This window comes from Telopea speciosissima, chromosome 2 (assembly GCF_018873765.1).
Source record: "Telopea speciosissima isolate NSW1024214 ecotype Mountain lineage chromosome 2, Tspe_v1, whole genome shotgun sequence".
Lineage (NCBI taxonomy): Eukaryota > Viridiplantae > Streptophyta > Magnoliopsida > Proteales > Proteaceae > Telopea > Telopea speciosissima.
In genome coordinates this window covers 50,548,959-50,569,830 of record NC_057917.1, presented here as the reverse complement: position 1 = coordinate 50,569,830, position 20,872 = coordinate 50,548,959, and the positions used below count along the sequence as shown (strand labels likewise).

The window sequence follows — 20,872 nt, the reverse complement described above, 5'->3', positions numbered from 1 at the left end:
ATCTTCATGAAATTAAGCTCAAGAAGGTAGCATGATCCTTCCTCCTCTAGCTTGTTGAATTAGATGGCCTCCTTGGTCTTAGCCAAACTCAACAGAGTCGAGTTCTTTTCAGAGGAGGTGAATTGTTGCAATGGCACTTGACTGGTTGGACCAGCACGACTGGGTTTGGAAACCCTTCCTAAACATAACCGGCCCTACCCGGGTTTTTTTGTCTACTAGGGCTGGTAGTAGTTTATTTTGGTTTAATTTGTAGGCTTTATGTCTTTTATTTTATCATGTTTTCTTTGAGTTGGTTATGTAGGAAATAGGAGATAGAGTTCGGATGCAAGTTAGTTTCAGTTTTACATGTCAATTAGGAGTATTTTGTTTTATTTTATTTATACAAGTTAGCTTCAGTTTTACATTTCAATTAGGAGTATTTTGTTTTCTTTTATTTATACCTTTTAATCCCTTGTTGGATAGACAGATTTGAGATCTGAACGAAATATTGAGTTTGAGTTTAACCTCACGGGGTGGGTGTTGCTTGGTTGAACAGCATGTGAGCTGTGTCTATCTCTCCTATCTTTTTGCTTCCCCATGATTCCTTGTCTCTTTTATTTTATTTCCCCACTTTCCTTATTACTGCTCACTCTCTCCTTTATTACTTCTTACCCTTAGCTAATATTTTATTCCAAATCTACCCTCCCCTTTTATCCTCACTATCTTTTGTCTTTTATTTTATTTGTTCCAAGTTACCCCCTACTTTTTATTATAATTCATATTCTGTCCTTTCTTCTTTGTCTTCCTAAATAAGTCTTTGAAATTCTGTTTTATTGCAAGATTGTCACTCTCCCTTGCAAACCTTGAAATATTTACAGAATTGCCTTTTTCTTTCTATTTTTCCTATTGAACAATTTGGCGGCCTCATAAGCATGCCCAAATAGGGTTTTGTGACCAGGGTTTCGCATCACTTCTCCTTTGATATGTCTTCAATACTGCATCACTTGGCCTGGTTTATCTTAGATGCTAATTTTCAAGACAACCGTGGTTCTTTTACTAATTGAATCATACTCAACACACCTTTCTACTTGCCGGAACTTAACACTTGGTGCACCTATTATATGAAGTTTTAACTTTTAATGCTATTATCTAATTGGTGCTGTTTTCTTTATTTCCCCCATCTAATTGATGACAAAGGGCATTGGTCCCAGGAGGAGTACCAGACTTTATTTGATTTAGTGAACATGGATTTGCGCATGAAGGCCTTTGAGGAAAAGAAATCCAAGCACGGCATGGTAAATGATTCTTGTTGATTCATTTTATTCCCTTCCCCCAAAATAATAATGAGGACCCTGTTATGTTCATTATTTTCTGTGTTTATTTTCATCTTCATTGAAGCTAGATCGGAGTACTGGAGTATTTTTCTATTTACTAAATGATTGCTTTATGAGACCTTGAGCAGTTGCGAGATAATATTAGTTGGGGAGCAATTAGTGACAAGTTGTCCACTCGAACCAATGTATCTTGCTGCCAAAAATGGTTTGATTCTGTTTCCTCATCTCCAAGATATGTAATATTCAATATATATTTTGTTCTTGGTAGTAAGTTTTTGCTCTGAGTAAAACATAGCTCTTGTTAAATTTGATCGGCTTATTAAAGTATGTGCAAATAGGTACATGTGTGTATATGTAAATTTGTGCATATTTATATAAACATATCCATTCATGCATGCATTCGACATATTGATATTTATAATTGTAGTTGGAACATTGACTTGCGTATATTAAAATATGGTACTTCCAAAATTTTGCGAACCTTTTGCAAGAATAAAGATTTCTATTCAAGGAGTCTGAAGAAAAGAAAGGTCAAAGAATCTAATCCAAGTGTCACTTGAATTGTAACCACATTTTCTGTTGTTATGACCATATTGAATTTTGGTTGTAGATGTTTTGAAAAACCTACCCAATGGGCCTGTGAAAACCTGATGCAAACTGAGAGAGTCATCAATGGTGGACATGGTGCGTGTTGCTGACAAAAATTTTTTTTTTTTTTGGGGGGGGGGGGGTTTATTCTAGACTGTCTATTGACCATCTGATATGAAGGCGATGCTGCCTACCTGATGTCTGATTATTTTGGTCGGATGATGTTCTATGAGTGAATCATCTTTGGGTCACTGTTACTTTTGAAGTCTGGGGAGCTTTGTATATAAATCAGTATGAAATGTGTGATGTAATAATCTTGTTGGAATTGGAAGGGCCAAGATGCTAGGGGAAAGAAACTATTGTACTTTATGCTAGTTGCAGTTATCTCGGTCGATCCAGTTAGAAAGAAGCAACAGAGTGGTTGACAATCACATGGGGCCAGTTTACGGGGTAGTTCATAAAGCTGAAGAAAACATTATTTTGCAGGCCTCAATTTGTAAATCTTTCAGAGATTTTCTGATTGGGAGATTTGAAGGAGCTGGGCTGATTTTGCATGTGGTGCCCACTGCCCATGGCCAACAGCCAACAGCCTGACCTGTTAGCTCTTCTATTGTTTTGGGGCCCTTATTCCCTTTGTTGTTATAACACTTCGATTAATCAAGAAAGGTTGGGTGACTCAGATTTAGAAGTTGTCGTTTGAGAGTTAATTTTATGCTTTAAAGGTTCATTTTAATTTCAGTTTGGAAAGTCACTTGTTTTGGACTGATCTATGTACTTAGTACCTAGTAAGTTGGAGCTCTTGTGAGTAGAAGTTACGTTAGGCTGCTTTTTGTCATTTTCTGACTTTGGGGTTGCTAAGAAAATATTTGAGAAGCTTCTGAGAAATCCCATTGTAGCTGTTTGGTTGCACTGACTGTTCAGAAAATTATCATGTTCTATTGTTAATGCAGAAACCATAATTCTGATAACACAATTCAAAAGGGAATAGACCGATAATAGCAAGGGAATTTTATCATCCCTGCTAAACAGATTTGAATTTTTAACTATAGACAGAAATCAGAAACAGAAACTGATGCAGGAGAATCTTGGACCGGGCCGATCCAACTGGCGGACCCCACATGAGATGGACAACATCTTTTATTTTCAGTCTATTTATCTTTTATCTTTAGTATATGTTTGTTTCAGTTTCTATTTAGGAGTTAGTTAGTTGGTAGGAAGTTACAACTTCCCTCTAACAAATGGTTGATGTAACTTCTTCCCCTCCCCCAATGATTTATTTTCATTGTATTAAAAGGCTGCCAACAGCCATGTAAAAGGAGAATGGAATTTGATGCTTGGTCTTTTGGTGCTTAGAGCATCTTTGCTCTCTCTTCCTCTTTTCTTCTCTTCTTCTACCTTCATCTTCTCCTTTCCTTCTTCTTCACTTTTCCTGATCCCCCCCCATCATTTAGTATCAGAGCCCAAACCTGGGTAAATCTCCCTCTCTTCTCTTATGGCCCTGCGTGACTGAAGCTTTCCTCACCCTCTTGCGATCTCTCTCTCTCTTTCTTGGATTCTTCTTCCTCTCGGTCTCTCTTTCCCCTCTTAGTTTCTTCTTCTTCCTCTCCTAATATTCCTCTTCCTTTGTGTTTGCCATCGATACTCTGTTCTGGGTGGTACTTGCATTCCCCAATTGTTGACATCGATCTCTCCTAATACCCTCCGGATCAGTTTGAGGTTTTAAGCGCTCATCCCTCCAATAGGAACGACTCACCCTGCAGATTTTCGAGTCAAGATTTGGCGTCTACTGGAAGTTCTAACCAGAACTTCAAATCTGGTTCCACTGTTCCGCCAGAACCTGTTTTATAATATTTTTTTAAAAATAAATCTCCAACTGCTGGTTCATCGTATTGTGGGCTGGATTCAATAGAGCATTGAGAAATCGACTTCTTCCAGAAATTTCGAGTCGATACAAGTCGATTTGGTAGAGATTGAACACTCCTTATGCTGGTTTTACCGCTGGATTTTGTTGGTTCTGTCAAGTCATATGGAAGAAGACAAGACCTTTCTCTACGATTCCATCTCTTTGTTTTATTTTATTTTACTTTTCCCATCTCACCCATCATTTCTCTTTATCCCATTAGTCCATATTTTACATACCCTTCCACGTTCATCCCTAGACAATAAATACTAAACCCTATTATGTCCTATTCACTCTACCTATAATTTAACCCTTAGAAAATTCTGGTAATTACAAAATTACCATCAGCTTTGATTCATGGATTTTATATAGGTTGATTGAGGACTGAAAATTGACATCGGTGGTACTAATTTGATTCTTCTGTTCTATAAAACTTGTCGTCGAGTTTTTTTCAACTCCGGGAGAATTGATGCAGGAGAATCTTGGACCGTGCCGATCCAACTGGTGGACCCCACATGAGATGGACAACATCTTTTATTTTCAGTCTTTATATTTTTATTTTTAGAATATGTTTGTTTCAGTTTTTACTTAGAAGTTAGTTGGTAGGAAGTTGTAACTTCTCCTCTAACAGATGGTTGATGTAACTTTTCTCCCCCTCCCCCCCCCCCCCACACACACACACAAAAAAAAAAAAAAAAAAAGGATTTATTTTCTTTGTATTTATAGGCTGCCAAAAGCCATGTAAAAGGAGAGAATGGAAAAATGAAAAGAATTTGATGCTTGGTCTTTTGATGCTTGGAGCACCTTTTCTTCTCTTTTTCTACCTTTATCTTCTCCTTTCCTTCTTCTTCTACACTTATCCTGATCCCCCCCATCCCCCCCATCAGAAACTAAGAAGAGGAAGAAAGAAAGAGTTGGAATAATTGGGAATCCACCCAGATAATACCTAGACAATCAACCCTAGTCTTTAAGGAGTCCACTTTGGTTTAGAGGAATCCATCTTCATGCACAATGGATCCTCACAGTAATGTAGAAGAGGTTCAAGTAAGAACCACTCTACAGTAGGATCGATGATAGGTTGCAGCAGAACATCAAAATAGCAACAAAAATCAGAATTAGTAACTTAGAGAAATAAAACCAAATCAGCCAGCAGAACTTCACCAGATTGGGATCGAGTGAAGGAGGAGTTGTGGAGGTTCTGTGTTCCAAATCTTAGCCTATTCTGATGGCTAACAACTGAGATAGGAGATTGAGTCAAAATTTGAAAGTTGTAGCAGATCTTGCAAACCAGAAACTGGGTCTTCGAACAATGGATCAGGTGGAGCTCCTGGTTGTGTGATTCAACCCTCCAAACCTCTGCTGAAACTGAGTTCAGGTTGTAGAGAAATAGAGCAGAAGAGCAGGGCCGCAAGGTTGTCCAAGCCTCCTCTGGGTTGTATGTCGCAGCAGCAGTCCTTGAGGTGATTGGAGATTGATTCAGGCCTTCAAGGAGTCTTCACAGCAACTGTACTGAGCAGCAGAGAACAGCAGCAGCACAAGGATCGATTGTAAGGGTAGAGAAAATAGAGAAGATAAGAAAATAGAAGGTAAGGGATAGATGGATTAGGCTCTCTCAGCCAGGCTCCTTCAGCCCTTCGTTGTCACTCAATTTGACAAGGAGAAATCAGTGCTTAAAGCAATTTTTCATTCATCTTCTTAAAATCGTGCTGAGGCTTCTAAAAGCCTTTACAATAAATAGAGGGCTTATACTTGCTCCTCAAGAAACTAACTTGACTGGAAAATCGAAACTAATTGAAAATAGCAACTACTAAGGATTTATAGAATCAGCCTTCTAAACAGTAAACAAGCAAGGAAACAAAAATAGAAACAAACTGAAATTAGAAACTACCTAATATACTTTCTAAAACTTAAAATAAAACCTAAACTATGGCAGCATTAGGATAGAATCTTTCTCCACTTGATGGGCCCACAAAATCTTCTAAAAAATTCTTCACACAAGAAAAATATGTGCTGTGACACTGTTCACGTAAACAGTGATTTGGCCTCTTCTTTTTCATCTGTTGTCCTACAGCACACGGCTAAACAGAGGAGGAAACTTCATAACTTTATTCATAAAATTTGTCTCTCTATTGGCACAGGGGTGCAGACTTACTCATAAAATAGAAACTTAAGTTAGTGTTTAAGCATGGATCGATACAAGTATTATGGCAGATTTACAGCAAGGGAAGAAGAAGAAGAGAAGAAGAAGAAAAGGGTTTGGAGAGAATCGTGAGTTAGAGAAGAAACTCTCCTAGCTCCTATATTTACTTCACTAATAATTTCTTAGGAATTACATAGGACTCCCTAAGGAGTTAAAAGATAAAAAGAGAATAAAATGTAATATTACAACTCTATGGCTTATAATAGAAATAGAGACAAATATACCCCTAACACATAAACTCTAACACTCCCCCTCAAGCTGGAGAATAAATGTCATACATTCCCAGCTTGCATAGAAGAGTACTGAACTGGTAAGGGATAAGGCCCTTAGTGAAGATGTCTGCCAGTTGATCACCAGTCTGCACAAATGGAGTACAGATGCAACCTGAATCCAGCTTCTCTTTGTTGAAGTGCCTATCAACTTCAATGTGCTTTGTTCGATCATGTTGAACAGGGTTATGAGCAATACTTATAGCAGCCTTGTTATCATAGTAGAGCCGCATAGGTCCCTCACAATCAAATCCCAATTCTTGAACCAATCGCCTTAGTCATATAAGTTCACACAAACCATGAGCCATGGCTCTAAATTCAGCCTCTGCACTAGATCTAGGTCAACTGGTTGTTTCTTACTCCTCCATGTAACAAGGTTACCACCCACAAGGGTACAGTTACCGAAAGTAGATCATCTATCAGAAATAGAACCAGCCCAATATGCATCAGTGTAGCCCTCTATCCTCAAGTGACTATGTCTAGCATATAGAAGGCCTTTTCCTGGAGCAGATTTTAGGTACCTGATGATGCGATAGACAACATCAAGGTGTCCACTTTTGGGAGCATGCATGAACTGACTCACTACTCCAACTGCATAACTGATGTCTGGCCGAGTCAAGTACAGGTAGATCAATTTCACAACTAACCTCTGTATTTCCCTGCATCTACAAGAGGAGAACCACAGTCTTCACTAAGTTTGTGATTCTAATCAATGTAGAGTTGGCTGGTTTACATCCCAACGTTCCTGTCTCTTTCAATAGGTCCAGAACAAACTTCCGCTGACAATATTGATGCCCTTCCTTGATCTTCATACTTCAATCCCCAAGTCCAAGATCCTTGATTTCAAACTCTTCAGCCAGGTAAGAGGTTAACCTCTTCATCTCATCTTCGTCATTCCCAATCACAACAATATCATCAACGTAAACAATAAGAGTAGTGATTGTACCATTACCTCTCCGGATAAACAAGGTGTGGTTTTCCTGACTTTGGGAATATCCATTCCTTAGAATGGCCTGTCGAAACCTCTCAAACCAAGCTTTGGGTGACTGTTTGAGACCATAAAGTGCCTTCTTAAGGAGACATGCTTTTCCTTCTGCTTAAGGAGGCTTGAAACTAGGTGGAGGTTGCATATACACCTCTTCTAGATCACCTTGAAGAAAAGCATTCTTCATATCTAACTGATACAATGGCCATTCTTTGTTGGCTGCCACTGATAGAAGGACTCTGATTGAGTTGTGTTTGGCTATTGGAGCAAAAGTCTCTTGGTAATCGATACCATAAACTTGACTGTACCCCTTGGCTACCAACCGAGCCTTGTATCTGTCCACTGTACCATTTGATCGGTACTTGATTGTATAGACCCACGTGCATCCAACTGGAACTCTCCCCCTGGGGAGATCAACAAGAGTCCATGTACCATTCTTCTCAAAAGCACTCATTTCTTCAGACATAGCCGCCTTCCATTTTGTGTTAGATATGGCCTCAGTGAGATTCTTTGGAATAGTTGCAGAGGAGAGAGCAGTGGTAAAAGCAAGACCTGTGGGGGAGATAGCATCATAGGAAACAAACTGGGCAATAGGATTAGTGCAAGCTCTTTTGCCCTTTCTAGTGGCAATTGGGAGATCTAAATCAGAGGGAGGATTACCTGACTGAGGAGGATGAAGCTCAGGATCCAGATCCAAAACGGGCTCTTGGCAGGTCTTCTTTCTTTTGTTCTTCAAGCATTCACCTTTTTGGTAGTGAAGGTGGTAATCCTTCTCATGACCAAGACCACTTGCAACAACAACCCCTTAATCACAAGTATCAACAACAGCCCCTTCTGTAGATTTACCAATGTCAAACAGAAATGGGGAAGTAGACACAGGTGGGAGGAAAGGTATATCAACATCCTCTTCATTCCCCCCTCTATTCCCGCCTGAAGAGGATGTTAATGAGAAGGAGTGAAGAAGGGTATAGGCTCAAAGAAAGTGACATTTTTGGAGAGGAAGCGTTTTCGGGAAGCGGGATGATAGCATTTATACCCCTTTGTAGAAGAGGAATAACCAAGGAAGAGGCACTTGAGGGCCTTGGGAGCAAGCTTCGTCCTAGCCGACTTATTGACATGGACATAGCAGACACACCCAAATACCTTAGGAGGAAGAGGAAAGGCAGATGTCTGAGGGAGCAGAATTCCCAGAGGGGATTTGGAGCCAAGTAGTATAGTTGGCATCCGATTGATGAGAAAGGCAGCAACAAGGAGTGCATCAGTCCAAAAAGTCTTGGGAACATGCATACTAAAAAGAAGACTTCTAGTGACCTCCAACAGATGGCGGTTTTTCCTTTCAGCCACTCCATTCTGTTGAGGTGTATCAACACAAGCAATTTGGTGAATAATACCATGATCAATAAAGAACTGTTGGAGCCCCCCATACATGTACTCCCCCCCTTATCAGAGCGCACTATCTGGATGTAGGTACCAAATTGAGTAAAAATTAACTGATATAAATTCTTGAAAGCATCATAAACATCACTCTTTTGTTTCATTAAAAAGGTCCAAGTGGTTCTGGAGTAGTCATCAACAAATGAAACAAAATAACGATATCCAGACAAAGAGGTGGTGGGAGTAGGTCCCCAAACATCAGAATGTACAATAGCAAAAGGAACAGTGGATCTATTACCATGATAGGGATAAGAAGTGCGACAGTGTTTAGCAAAAATACATGGTTCACACTGGAAAACATGAGAAGAAGAAAAAAAAGTAAACAAGTGAGGCAACTGTTTCCTCATAACAGCAAAAGATGGGTGGCCTAAACGTTGATGCCAAAGCATCACAGAATCCACAGTACTCCTATCAGTCTGGCCACAAACATAGGACTGAGCAACAGGTAAAACAGATGACTAGGGCTAAAAAAGGTAGAGTCCTTTCTCCTCACGTCCACTGTTTGCAAGAAATAATTAACCGCAAGCGTATGGATCAATCGTAGCTACGGGTCGAACTCAAGGAGATGTACGCCACTCTATTTTACTCACTTTAAAGCAATGCAAAGTGAACCAAATTAAAGTGTTAAATTAAACTAATTAAACTAATGAAAATTAACGCATCTTAACTCACAAGCGTCTAGCAAATTTAATTGGCGTCCTAACACATAAGCATCTAACCTATCAATACTAACGCGGATTCGAAGGAATAAATTGCAGCCACACATCACAACCACATAAAAAAAAAAAACCAAAAGAAGAGATTAGAGAGGGAGAATGAGATTAAGAGATTAGAGATGTAAAACCCGAAGGGGCTTGAACTGGATTGAAATTGCTTGCTTCTCACACTTGAAATGGTGCTACCAAATCTGAAATTAAAATAAAAATAATTAAATTAAAATCCTACCATAATGCATGATGATAATAGTAACTAAAAAAATAAAGTCCTAAAAGCATGATTGAATTAGAGAGAGAGAGTGAGAATGAAAATAAAAATAATGGAGAATGAAAATTCCTAATAGAATGGAGGGATTAATGGAGATGAGAATACTAATAAAATAAAACTAATAGAAGAAAAAAGAGGTCGAGAATAAGAAGAAGAAATTAGAACTAGAAGAATTAAGAGGTTAAGAAGAAGAAGAACATAAAATAAAAATAAGAACTTGATACTCCCTTCTACCGAAGTTGAGAGTGCATGAATTAATTAGGCCTTGCATGAATGTAATTTGATGAAGCTTGAACACTTGATTAATCCTTGCATGGCTTCCTCTTCCAAGTCTTATAAATCTTCTCACTAGAATTAGAAGCCTAGACTAGAAAGCTTTAAAACTAAACTAGAATTAAAGGATTACAACAAAATTGAAGACATAAAATTAAGGCATGAATCAAAAGCATTACAACCATGGAATTGAAATTATAAAATCAAACTAGAACTTAGAAAGCCAAAAACTAGAAGAAGAGAAGAAGAAATTTCACTAATGAATTGAACTACTTTACAAGAGAGAGGCTAGGGGTATTTATAGGAGAAAGGGGAGAGGAGAAGAGAGAAAAGGGAAGAGGGAGAGGGGCTCTCTCCTTCTAAAAAACGTGGAGGGGAGAGAGAGAGGGAGAGGAAAATCCAAAAATAAGGGAATATTCCCTTCTCCTTCCTTTACAATAAGACTTGATCCCCAAGAAAAAATAGAAAAAATAGAAACTAAGGGAGATAAGAATCCTAGCTACATAAACCTTCTATTTTTCAAAAAGTAACCTTCTAATTCTAAACTTGTGCTTCTTTTTCTTTGTAGAAGTCTTCTCCAAGCAATGAGATCAATGCATCTTTGACTTTTCAACCTTCTAAGGATGAGGGAATCTTCTCCAAAAGCAATCTATCCATATTAAAATTTCAAAAGTGCCCTTGGAAAGTTGGAGGAGAGAGAAAGTGATGATGATGACTAGGACTCCACTCACAAATCAACACAATACCCATCATGTCCTCTAAAAATCATGGAGCCTTGTGTGAGAGGAGAGAGGGAAGAAAAAGAGAGATAAATAGGAAAAAAAAATGAAATAAAATAAGATAGAATAAAGATATGGGAGAGAGAGATAATAGGAGACCACATGAAAGAGAAAAGAGAATAGAGAAGTAAAAGGGGGTAAGTAAGGTGGAAAAGTGAGGTGGCATAGAAAAAAAAAAGAGAAAGAAATTAAAAATAAAAAAAAAAAGCAAAAGAGAAAATCATGGAGGGGTTAGGAGATGGGAGCCGTGGGCTTATTAGAGGGAAAGGAAGGATTTTAGGAAGGGGGTGAGGTGGCATAAGAGAAAAAAAAATATATAAGAGAGAAAAATCGTGGATAGGGAGAGGGAAAATAGGAAAGAGGGATGAGAGAGAGAGAGAGAATCCGTGAGAGATGGAATGGTGAGAGTATCTTTTCTCCTCTCCTATCTCTCCTACTATTTCTCCTTTCTTTCTTGCGCAAATCCAACTTGGCCGATCCTTGCTTGCAGCCTACTTTCTAGTCAAACTTCTAATTTGAATATGAAATTCCTCCTTTGTCCTTGGTTGCTTCAGTGAGAATTATTCCCATCCTACCCTTGGTCACATGTGATTAGGTGTAGGTCCCATGTGGCTTTTCTCTCTCCTCCAATAGTGAAAAAATGCAAAAAGAGGGTAAATGCTTGAGAGGATCTCAACCCTTGATCATAATTGTCTTCCTTGATGCCAAATATAACTCTCCAAAAATTCAGACTGGCCCGGGCTTGCGTTTCGGCTCATTTTTGGCCCATTATTCTTTAACGGCCCGGAAACGATAATTGCTTGCATGGAGGCCTAAACGAATGCGAAATTGAACTCCGTCACGTCCATCTTGCTCAAAATTTAGCTCTGAACACAGCCATGCGAAAACATTGGGCAACTTTATGTGTAAATTTGGAGATGTAGCCCCCGATAATCCAGAATAGCAATAAATAGCCCAAAAACCTGAAAAGCACAAGAAAACACCGAGTAACTCTGTTCAATGTGGTAAAATGCATGCTTTATGCCCTAAGATTTCACACATAAATGTGCTCATCATCCACTGCCAATAACCCTCTTCGTTACCAAATCTTGAAAGACACAATGAGAAGGAAAGAAAGTGACACGACAATTCAAAGACTTGGTTAAATGATTGACAGACAACAGGTTAGTGGCAAAATTGGGCACATGAAGTACAGAATCAAGAGAAAGGGAGGAAGTAGCTCGAACATTGCCCTTACTAGTGATAGAGGAAAGAGAACCATCGGCAACTCTAACCATATCTTTACCGGAGCAAATAGAATGAGAGTCATAACACTGAGCATACCAGTTATATGATCTGTGGCGCCAGAGTCAACTAGCCAAGTGGGGGGCAGTGGAGGGGGTAGATGTAGAGGCCTGCAAAGCTGAAGCTGAGTTTGACACTGCAGGAGCAGTAGAAGAATGGCCGAGTTGGGACATCATCCGATGTATAGCTACAATATCCTCTCTGGAAAGAGAATTAGGATCAGTCTGTGGTCCAGGGAACTCAGTATCAGCTGTCACAGAGTGGGCTCTAGCTCCCCCAGTTCTACCTCCTCGGGTACTAGGTGATCCACCACGTCCACTACGGGGCTGCCCATGAAGAGCCCAACACCTGTCCTTAGTGTACCCCAACTTTCCACAATGATAGCATTTAAATTTGTCTTGACCTCTCCCTCCACCTTTCTGGTTGCGGTGGGAACTAGAAATGAGAGCAGCTCTCTCCAGTGAGAGTGCAGTGTCCATGGATCTTCTTCTAGTCTCCTCACTCTGCAAGTAGCTACACACTTCATCTAGTGATGGAGAGGAGACCTCCCTAAGATCTACAAATGAAGTGGCTCAAACTTTGGAAGCACTGTCCCAAATATTCGCAGTTTCCTTACTCATAAACCTCCTGCCGATCTCAGGTTTCATGGAGAATATCGGCCAGGTCATAACAGTGGAGTTCTTAGTCTCCCATTTTAGATAATCTGAATTAGTAGGAGCAGGCACCGTGATGGAGCCAGTAATATACCCCAACTTTCCCTTATGCGCAGGGACAACTTCACCAAACGAGACCAATCCAAGTAATTGGTACTGTCGAGTTTCACAATAGAAAGTTGGGTGTTGGGGTTATCAAAGACAGCCATGGTGGGGAGAGTTCCACTTGAGCTGCCACTAGTAGCTCCCAACGGCCCACTAACTTCAGAGTCATTTCCAGTCATGATGGAAGAAAATGCAAAAAAACAAACTCAATATAGTCTTGCACAAGTGCGGAGCAACCTCAACCCAACAACAAGAAAACAATCGAGCAAGCAAACAATGGGGAATAAAAAACTCTACCCAATCACAAGGAAGCAGTCAAGTAAACAGTCCAGCCAACAACCGAAAGTGAATCCTTGAAGAAAAAACTCATAATCAACACTCACAAAGCATTTCGGTTCCACTCCATAATAGTCAAGTGCACTTAAATAGGTGATACTACCAAGCAATAGGAACCATTCCTCCCATTGCAGTCAAGAAAAGACTCAATAAGCATAAAAACAAGATTCTGCTGATACCTGGGAAGCACCAAAGGATCGACCTATGCTCCTCAATCGAAGAGATTCATCAATAAGGCCGTTGGGGGTCTGAAGTAGGACCCTTAGGCGATCCAAATGGTTCAGGTCTCATTCCAAGTGGTGGAGAGATGAGAGAGAGATGGGCAGAATGCTCTGTTCTGGTGCTAGGGCTTCAAATACACTCCACGAGCTAGATATCTCGCTTCATTGCTGTTGGGTTGAAGGCAATTACTTCAAAGATTGTAGTATATTTGCTGTTTCACATAATACAGCCTCTAATGGAACCCTCTACCTTACTAGGGTTCCAAAAAGAGGTGAAGAAGAACAATCTAGCCTTAGTCGACTCTCAAACCAGTGAAGGATAGGCTCTGATACCAAGTTAGTGTTTAAGCATGGATCGATACAAGTATTATGGCAGATTTACAGCAAGGGAAGAAGAAGAAGAGAAGAAGAAGGGAAGGGTTTGGAGAGAATCGTGAGTTAGAGAGGAAACTCGCCTAACTCCTATATTTACTTCACTAATAACTTCTTAGGAATTACATAGGACTCCCCCAGGAGTTAAAAGATAAAAACAGAATAAAATGTAAAATTACAACTCTATGGCTTATAATAAAAATAGAGACAAATATACCCCTAACACATTAACTCTAACAACTTAAACCCTACACTCAACTCCCAAGATCATATAAAATGACCCCCCCACCAAAAAAAAAAAAGAAGAAAAAGTGTGATGTACTGATGTAGTACTCTAAAAAGGAAATAGAAACAAAAAAAAAAAAAAACTTAACATCCTACTTCTATTAGAAAACATAAAATAGAAGCTACTCATTAGAAGGGAAAAAAAAAAAAAAGGATAAAAGAAATAGAAAATAATTCGTAAAAAAAAAATCATAGAATAGCTAAAAATAAAGCAGAACCTGTATTCATATTTACTACCCTTAATATAGATTATAGGCCCATTACGTTGAAAATCCAATGGACCATAAGCCCAACATATGTATGACCCATCCCAATACTCATTTTGACAAAATGAGTCATTTTTCTGGATTTTGCATGCATCAGTTGTTTTTCGATATCCGTGTGTATACACATTCACGCATACAATTACTGAAAAACATTTTATATTCTCACTTGTAAAAGCATTTTGCTCGCATTTGGTGCCTCTATTTATCACATTTGGATGGAATGCAACCTCAGAAGATGGGGCTTTGTAATTGCTGTATTGTTTGTTTTTTCCTCCCCTCTATTTCTAGGGGAGTCCCTGTTTCTCTTTCTCTTTAGTAATGAATTTTTATTCATCCAAAAAAAATATTTTACTGCTGTCTTAGAGTGGTGAATTGTGGAAATATTGATGCTACAAATACAGTTATCATTTTGCTAATACCATCTATTCAAGTTAGATTATGTATTATAATTATTGGGTTGGGAATCGCTGCCAGGCTGTGTGGCCCCTGTACAAGCATGGGGGCTAATGAGAGCATGCACGAGAGGGGGGGGGGGGGAATCAACAGGGGTGTGGTTTTCACATTTCACAAGGCGTGGGGCCTTCATTTCCCACCCCACCTGTGTGTCTGGGGCGCAGGCAATACGTAGCCTGGCAGGGATCTTTTTCCCATAATTGTTACTGGATGTTGTAAAAATATTGCAGTCTTTGGTGTTTCTTAGTATAATCTCAAAGAAGTCTAATGCCTGGAAGATTTTCTATAAATATCTTGATTTTTTTAATTGCAATTACTAAATCAGGTCTCTCTAAATGCTTGATATTTTCTTTCCAGGTATGGCCAGTTAACATCACCTATGGTAGCAGAAGGTTTATGGGAGGATGTTGATGATTATCGTATGCTGATTGCGTAAGACTTTGACTCCGCTAATGCATTTAGACTAATTTTTTTTTAGTCTCTTGCAAACTGAAACTTTATCTTTTCCTTTTTTTCTATTATACATTTGTCTTTAAGGAAGAATATTCTGGATTCTGGAAAATGAATAACAGCAAAATCTATCCAGCACATAACGGTGGAAAATGTCACACTTGTGGTGGGTCACTGGATCCCTTGGAGTAGATAGTCTCGGTTAAAATGAATTGCATTGGAATGATCTTGACCATCCTGCCCAGTGGTTTAAAGGAATGTCTGGGATGCTCAGGATGCCTGATGGTTGTGCCAGCCATCTTAGCATTAGAGAAACTGAACTGTTAGAACAGAAGTTGCAAGAGTAGGAACAAGAAAGCAACATAACCACAGTAGAAGCTATACCAGCAAGCAGATAGCTGAAATAACTGGAAAATGCTTGAGCATAGCCAAGAACCTAAGAATTAAGAAATTCTTGCAGGGAAACCAATAATCTTTCATTTGATAACAAAAACACTGAATTATACATTGGCTCTCAAAGCATATATTTTTGTAGTCTCTCATCTATTTCTCCTGTTATGACTAGAAAAAAAAGAAGGCTTTAAAAAAATATAAACCAAGATTCTTAGCTAAACCAAGACTCTAATATGGCTCCCAATACCATTTAGAGGCTCCATGAGTACTTAGACTGACACCCTTTTAGTAATATGGGCCATAATTTTCTCGATACAGGTTGGAATCACAAGGTCGTGGTCTTTTTTGAAAATTAAATGAATAAGCTTTCAAATTCCTGATACAGCTAAATCAAAAAGTTTTGACATTCCAAAAATTGCTCCAAAAGAAAAGCAGCAGAAATAGCCCAAATGATGACTTAAAACTTAAAAAAAGAAAACTGGCCATGTTCTACACATTTATGATTGCCCTTGAGTTTAGTATGGACTTTCTAAGAACGTCAAACAGATTTGCAATTCCTAACATTATTACACCCAACTTAAGTTTAAAACAAGGTATGATACAAATATACAATATTATAATACTGATTTTAGATAGAACCCATCTGCACCGTCATTTTGATGCTGCCTGAGTTATGGGTGGTTTTAAGGATTTTATGGTTGTGTCCTCTGTGACATTTGATTTCATAGATCAGGTTTTTGAACACATCTTTACCTTTTCTTTGGAATATTGTGAGTTTTAGATTGTTCATTAAAATTTATTGAGGTGGCTTCAACTTGGGATTCCTGAGATTTGAACAGACTTGGCCTAATTTTTGGTGAGTTGTTACCTTACATTTGTAACATATGCACAAATTTTATCATGTACTTAAGTGAATTCAGGTTCTCCCATTTTTATGTTTTGGTGATCTCTCCTAAATTTTAGAACCAAAGATACTTCTCTATCTGATATATACTACTTACAGAAGCTTGGATCATGTATGTATTATTTTTATTGTAACTTTACATGAAAATATTGTGAATTCAGGTTCTTTCTTAACTTATTTTTGTTCTCTCCCAAAAATTTTAGAGCCAAAGATACTTGTCTATCTGATATATACTTTACTTGCAGACTTCATAGCTTGGATCCTTCCTGTGTTGAAGATGTCGACTGGGACAATCTTCTTGACCACAGGTAGCTTGTTCTTGTTCTGGAATTCTCTGCGAACATCTATGATATTTGGTTTGATTTACAGTATGCAAAATGTTTTTTTGGGGGTATACTGTTTCCGGGGTGGAACTTATGATTGGTTAGGAATTTGGATTTTATTCTGAAGAAAAACCCATAGGTGCAACCCAAAACAAAAACAGCAAATAAAGCTACAAGCTTACAACCCATTAGAATGCTGTCATAATGTTTGGCTGTGAAGTTTGATCAAGCAAAATTCAAGAGGGTAGAAAATGCAACCCAAAACCAAGATGTATAAAGCTACAGCCCGTTAGAATGCTGCCATAAAGCTTGGGTGTAAAATTTGACCAAGCAAAATTCAAAAGAAAGGGTTGAAAGTTTCGGTACTGTTATGAAGTTATCTACTGATGTAGGATAAAGACCTTGTTATCTACAGAATAAGGTCAGTCTAGTCCTGGATAGGGTTTAAGGATCTGAGAGGGTTAAATAAGGGTTTGAAGAAAATAGGCTTACAGTTAAGAAATGAAACTTGAAGATAATATTTTGAACAAGGACCAAGGAACTGATTTGAGGGAAAATCTTTACACTTGCACTCAAAGTGCTGCATCGATGTAGTTGGGAGAAGAAGCAGGTTCCTTTCAAGACTGCAGACACCTTAGGTTGTGTTTGATTGTTTGGAGAAGTTTGGAAAAGTAGGGTGTGGGACTCACTTGGTGGGATAGTTAAATGAGGGAAATTGATCGGCCTTGCATTGAATTCTTTTTTAGAGAAAAGGGGGAGAGGGGGGGGGGGGAGGGAGTGCAAAAGTACCCCCCACTTCATAACTGTATTCTCTAAAGTTGTCCCATGTATTTTACAAAATATGCCATCTTGGCTCCTTTCCCCTACCATCTCCCGAGCATCTTCATCTATAGCTCCCTATGCTTTTATACTTAACATGGCAGCTCATTTTTTGAGAGGACTCCGGATATATCTTCACAACATGAGCAGAATCTAGGATGGTGTACTAGCTGAAAGTTGAAGTGTTGAGGAAGTGGTCGATGAGTTGCACGTTGTGGGATGAAAATCTCGACCTGCCATAGTTGAGCATTACCTTCTTGAGTGGATTCACGTGGTGCCTCTTGCAGAGGTTGGTCTTCTCAGATTTGCAATAAATACACAGTGGCCAAACTTTCTGTTGAAGATTGGAATGATGTGATCCCCCTTTTCTCATGTCCAAACACCTCCAATGCTTTCCACAAAAATGAAAGGAATGTTCCTTCTCTGCTCTTTTCAGTTAAGAGAAAATCTGTTTCCATCATTCCTTCCGTCTCATCCTTTTAATCTCAATTGCCATGTTTTGATTTCGGTCTTGAAAGGGCAGTGGAGGCTGGGGACAGCTGTCGTGGATTTGGCCTATAGCCATGGGGATTCAGAAAAGTTTCAGAAGTCCCACATTGGCCAGGAAGTTGTAGAAGCCATTATTGACCATTGAGAAGGGCATGTGAGTCCAAGAAAGAGCTGTCCCAGTGAAATCCTCCAAAATCTAATTGAATTTGGTTGGATTTTGAAAGGTGTGGGATGGTAGAATAATGTTGCTGCTCACAGGAAAAGATCACCGATTAGACTTTTCTGCCATGTGCTGTCTGAACAGGTTCAAGGGGTTTGTCAGACTTCCCAACTCTAGTCATTCACATCCACCGCCACGAAGCACCAACAATCAAATAGATTCGAAGTACAATTTGGTAAAAAATGTTGATTAGAGGATATGTAGTTTATTAATGATAATGCAGACTTTTATTAGATGCAGTACATGGAAAGAATGCTCCTAACATAAAAACAGTTAAAAGAACCTAATTTTTTTTTGGTAAACGAAGAACCTAATTCTAACATGCATAAAGCCATGTAGAGACTTGACCCAAACTAATTTCCTAACATTTAGCACTAAGTGCATTAAATCTCTTCTCATGCCTTAATTTGTTCCTTGTTTTTTTAATTTTTTGTTTTTATAGAAGAGGTTATTCATTCCTCGTGTAAATGGCTTTTCAGGTCTGGAGATGTTTGTAGGAAACGTTGGGACCAAATGGTCAATCACATAGGCAAGCATGGGTGCAACTCGTTCGCAGAACAAGTAGAAGTCCTTTCGAAACGCTATTGCCCAGAACTGCTTGAACTGAGAGAGGCTTATGATAGCAAACCAGTTAAACTATGAAGTTGTTATCAGTCCTTGGCTGCAGCAAGGTGCTTGGGTTGGAGTCTCAAAATATTACTAAAGCATACAAATGAGAATGGGAAGATGGAAACAGAGAACTTGCAAGTGAAATTTTTTTTGACCATGCGTATATACCATCTTTGTCGTTGCATATATCCCTTCTGTGTGACCTTCAAGTGATCTTAATGTTGAAGTCTACTTATTTTTGCAACGGCGAATCCATGAATATGCAGTTTAACCAACCTATGTGTTGCATTTCTAAGTGTATATTTCAAAAGATTTTAATTGAACTGGGGGTTTAAAAATATAATTGACTTTTTACAAAATGTAAGAGAAGTCCCATTCAGTGGTTGCCACAAAGCTCACCCAGTGGTTGCCACTGTAATATCTGCTACGCCTATGTCCGGGAGTCACTGACCTCTATGGTTGAGGTGTTTACAGGTGACTGCTATTGCTATACTGGCTGGTGGTTGCTACTACACAGTTTCTTAGTTCCTATCAACAAAGTTTTTTGCAGTTATTGGTTGTATTAAACGTGAACTTTTGAAGGGTGTTCTTATGTTCTCAAAATGAAGCTTTGTTGCGATGCAACAAATGATGGTATCATTGTTGGGATTCAGATCCTCTCCAGCATGCATCCAACGTCTGGGCTGGCATGATATGCACTGGAATTTGTGCCTGGGTGCTCATCATGCCAGCCCAGGCGCTGGAGAGGATCTGGTTCCTCCTTTGGGCACTTTTATTATCCTCAGTTTCTCTTGAACAAAAATACAAGAGGAACCCCATGAAGCAGGGGGTGTTCCTCGGTCTGTATGCTCATCTCTCTCTCTCTCTCTCTCTCATTAATAATGCCCAGGTTACATGGGAATTTTTTTTATTAAGTTAATTAGTATGGTAATTTTTTTTTTTTTTTTTGGGAATCTGTTTCTTTCCAGGAGTGTGGTACCTGTGTCAGCATGGGGTCAATGGGAGTGCCATGCAGATGCATCAACAGGGGTGAGATTTCTGTCTTTCATGGGGGTGGGATGATCATGTCACCCCATGCTGTGTTGGGCACAGGAGATAAACTCTTCTTGGATAGCAGTCCTTAAATTTTTTTTTTGTCAAGAGATCACTGCCTAGTTGTGTAGAGCTTGCATCAGTGCAGGGGCTATTAAGGGCCCGTGCAGAGCATTTGACTGAGTGAGATTTATGAATTCATTGGGGGGGGGGGGTCGAGTGATAATTTCTTGCAGTCCTATCTAGGGGTAGGAACCATGCGACTGGATAATCAGCTGCAACTTACTATACCACTAGTGATTTTTATTTTTTTTTTTAAATTTTAATTGATACTAGTCAGTTTAGTATCTTGGTAAAGCCTAATGAGTAATGGCAGAAGTCCAATAAAATTTTGAGTTATAAGTCTCTACATGAAATCAACGAAGGTGTCGATCAGCATGACATTTTTTGATAAGTCCAACTATGACCTACCCTGCGTGTAAGTATGGGAAACTCCAAGCATGATAATAGCATTTCTGTCTTTTTTCTTTTTTTTTTTCTTTATTCAAATATTGGTGGAGGCTTAAGATGAGTTTGTACTTTACACAGCAGATTGGGGGGTCTTCCAAAAACTGCTTAGGACCATAAGAATCTGAACATCTAGTAATTGACCATTCTACTGTTGGAGTGGATATATATATATATATCTGGTTGTTTCACTGGAAAATGTATTGTTGGAATTGTTTTAAATGCAAAAGAAATTTGTTTATAAAAAAAGAAGATTTTACTGAAATGCAAATGTGTAAAATAATTTCCCATTTTCTAATGTCACCAAGATTAACTGATGGCATGATTAGATGAGTTTATTTGTTTGGCCCACAAATCTGGCTGTGGCATGTTGGTTGGGCCCAAATTATGTGGACAGAGTAGAGCCCTAGGACTTAATTGATTTTT

General features: G+C 38.9%; 1 protein-coding gene across 1 annotated transcript in view; it reads left to right on the top strand.

Moving 5' to 3' along the window:
* The window catches only part of LOC122651711 (RNA polymerase I termination factor), a 70,721-nt gene extending 51,681 nt beyond the window's left edge, over window positions 1-19,040 (top strand). The window contains exons 7-11 of the mRNA XM_043845211.1: window positions 1,177-1,274; window positions 1,442-1,518; window positions 15,058-15,132; window positions 16,693-16,755; window positions 18,778-19,040. Of these exons, the coding sequence (XP_043701146.1) occupies window positions 1,177-1,274; window positions 1,442-1,518; window positions 15,058-15,132; window positions 16,693-16,755; window positions 18,778-18,940 (476 nt within the window). The 3' untranslated portion in view covers window positions 18,941-19,040. The remainder of the gene's footprint in view (window positions 1-1,176; window positions 1,275-1,441; window positions 1,519-15,057; window positions 15,133-16,692; window positions 16,756-18,777) is intronic.
* Window positions 19,041-20,872: the final 1,832 nt, after the last annotated feature.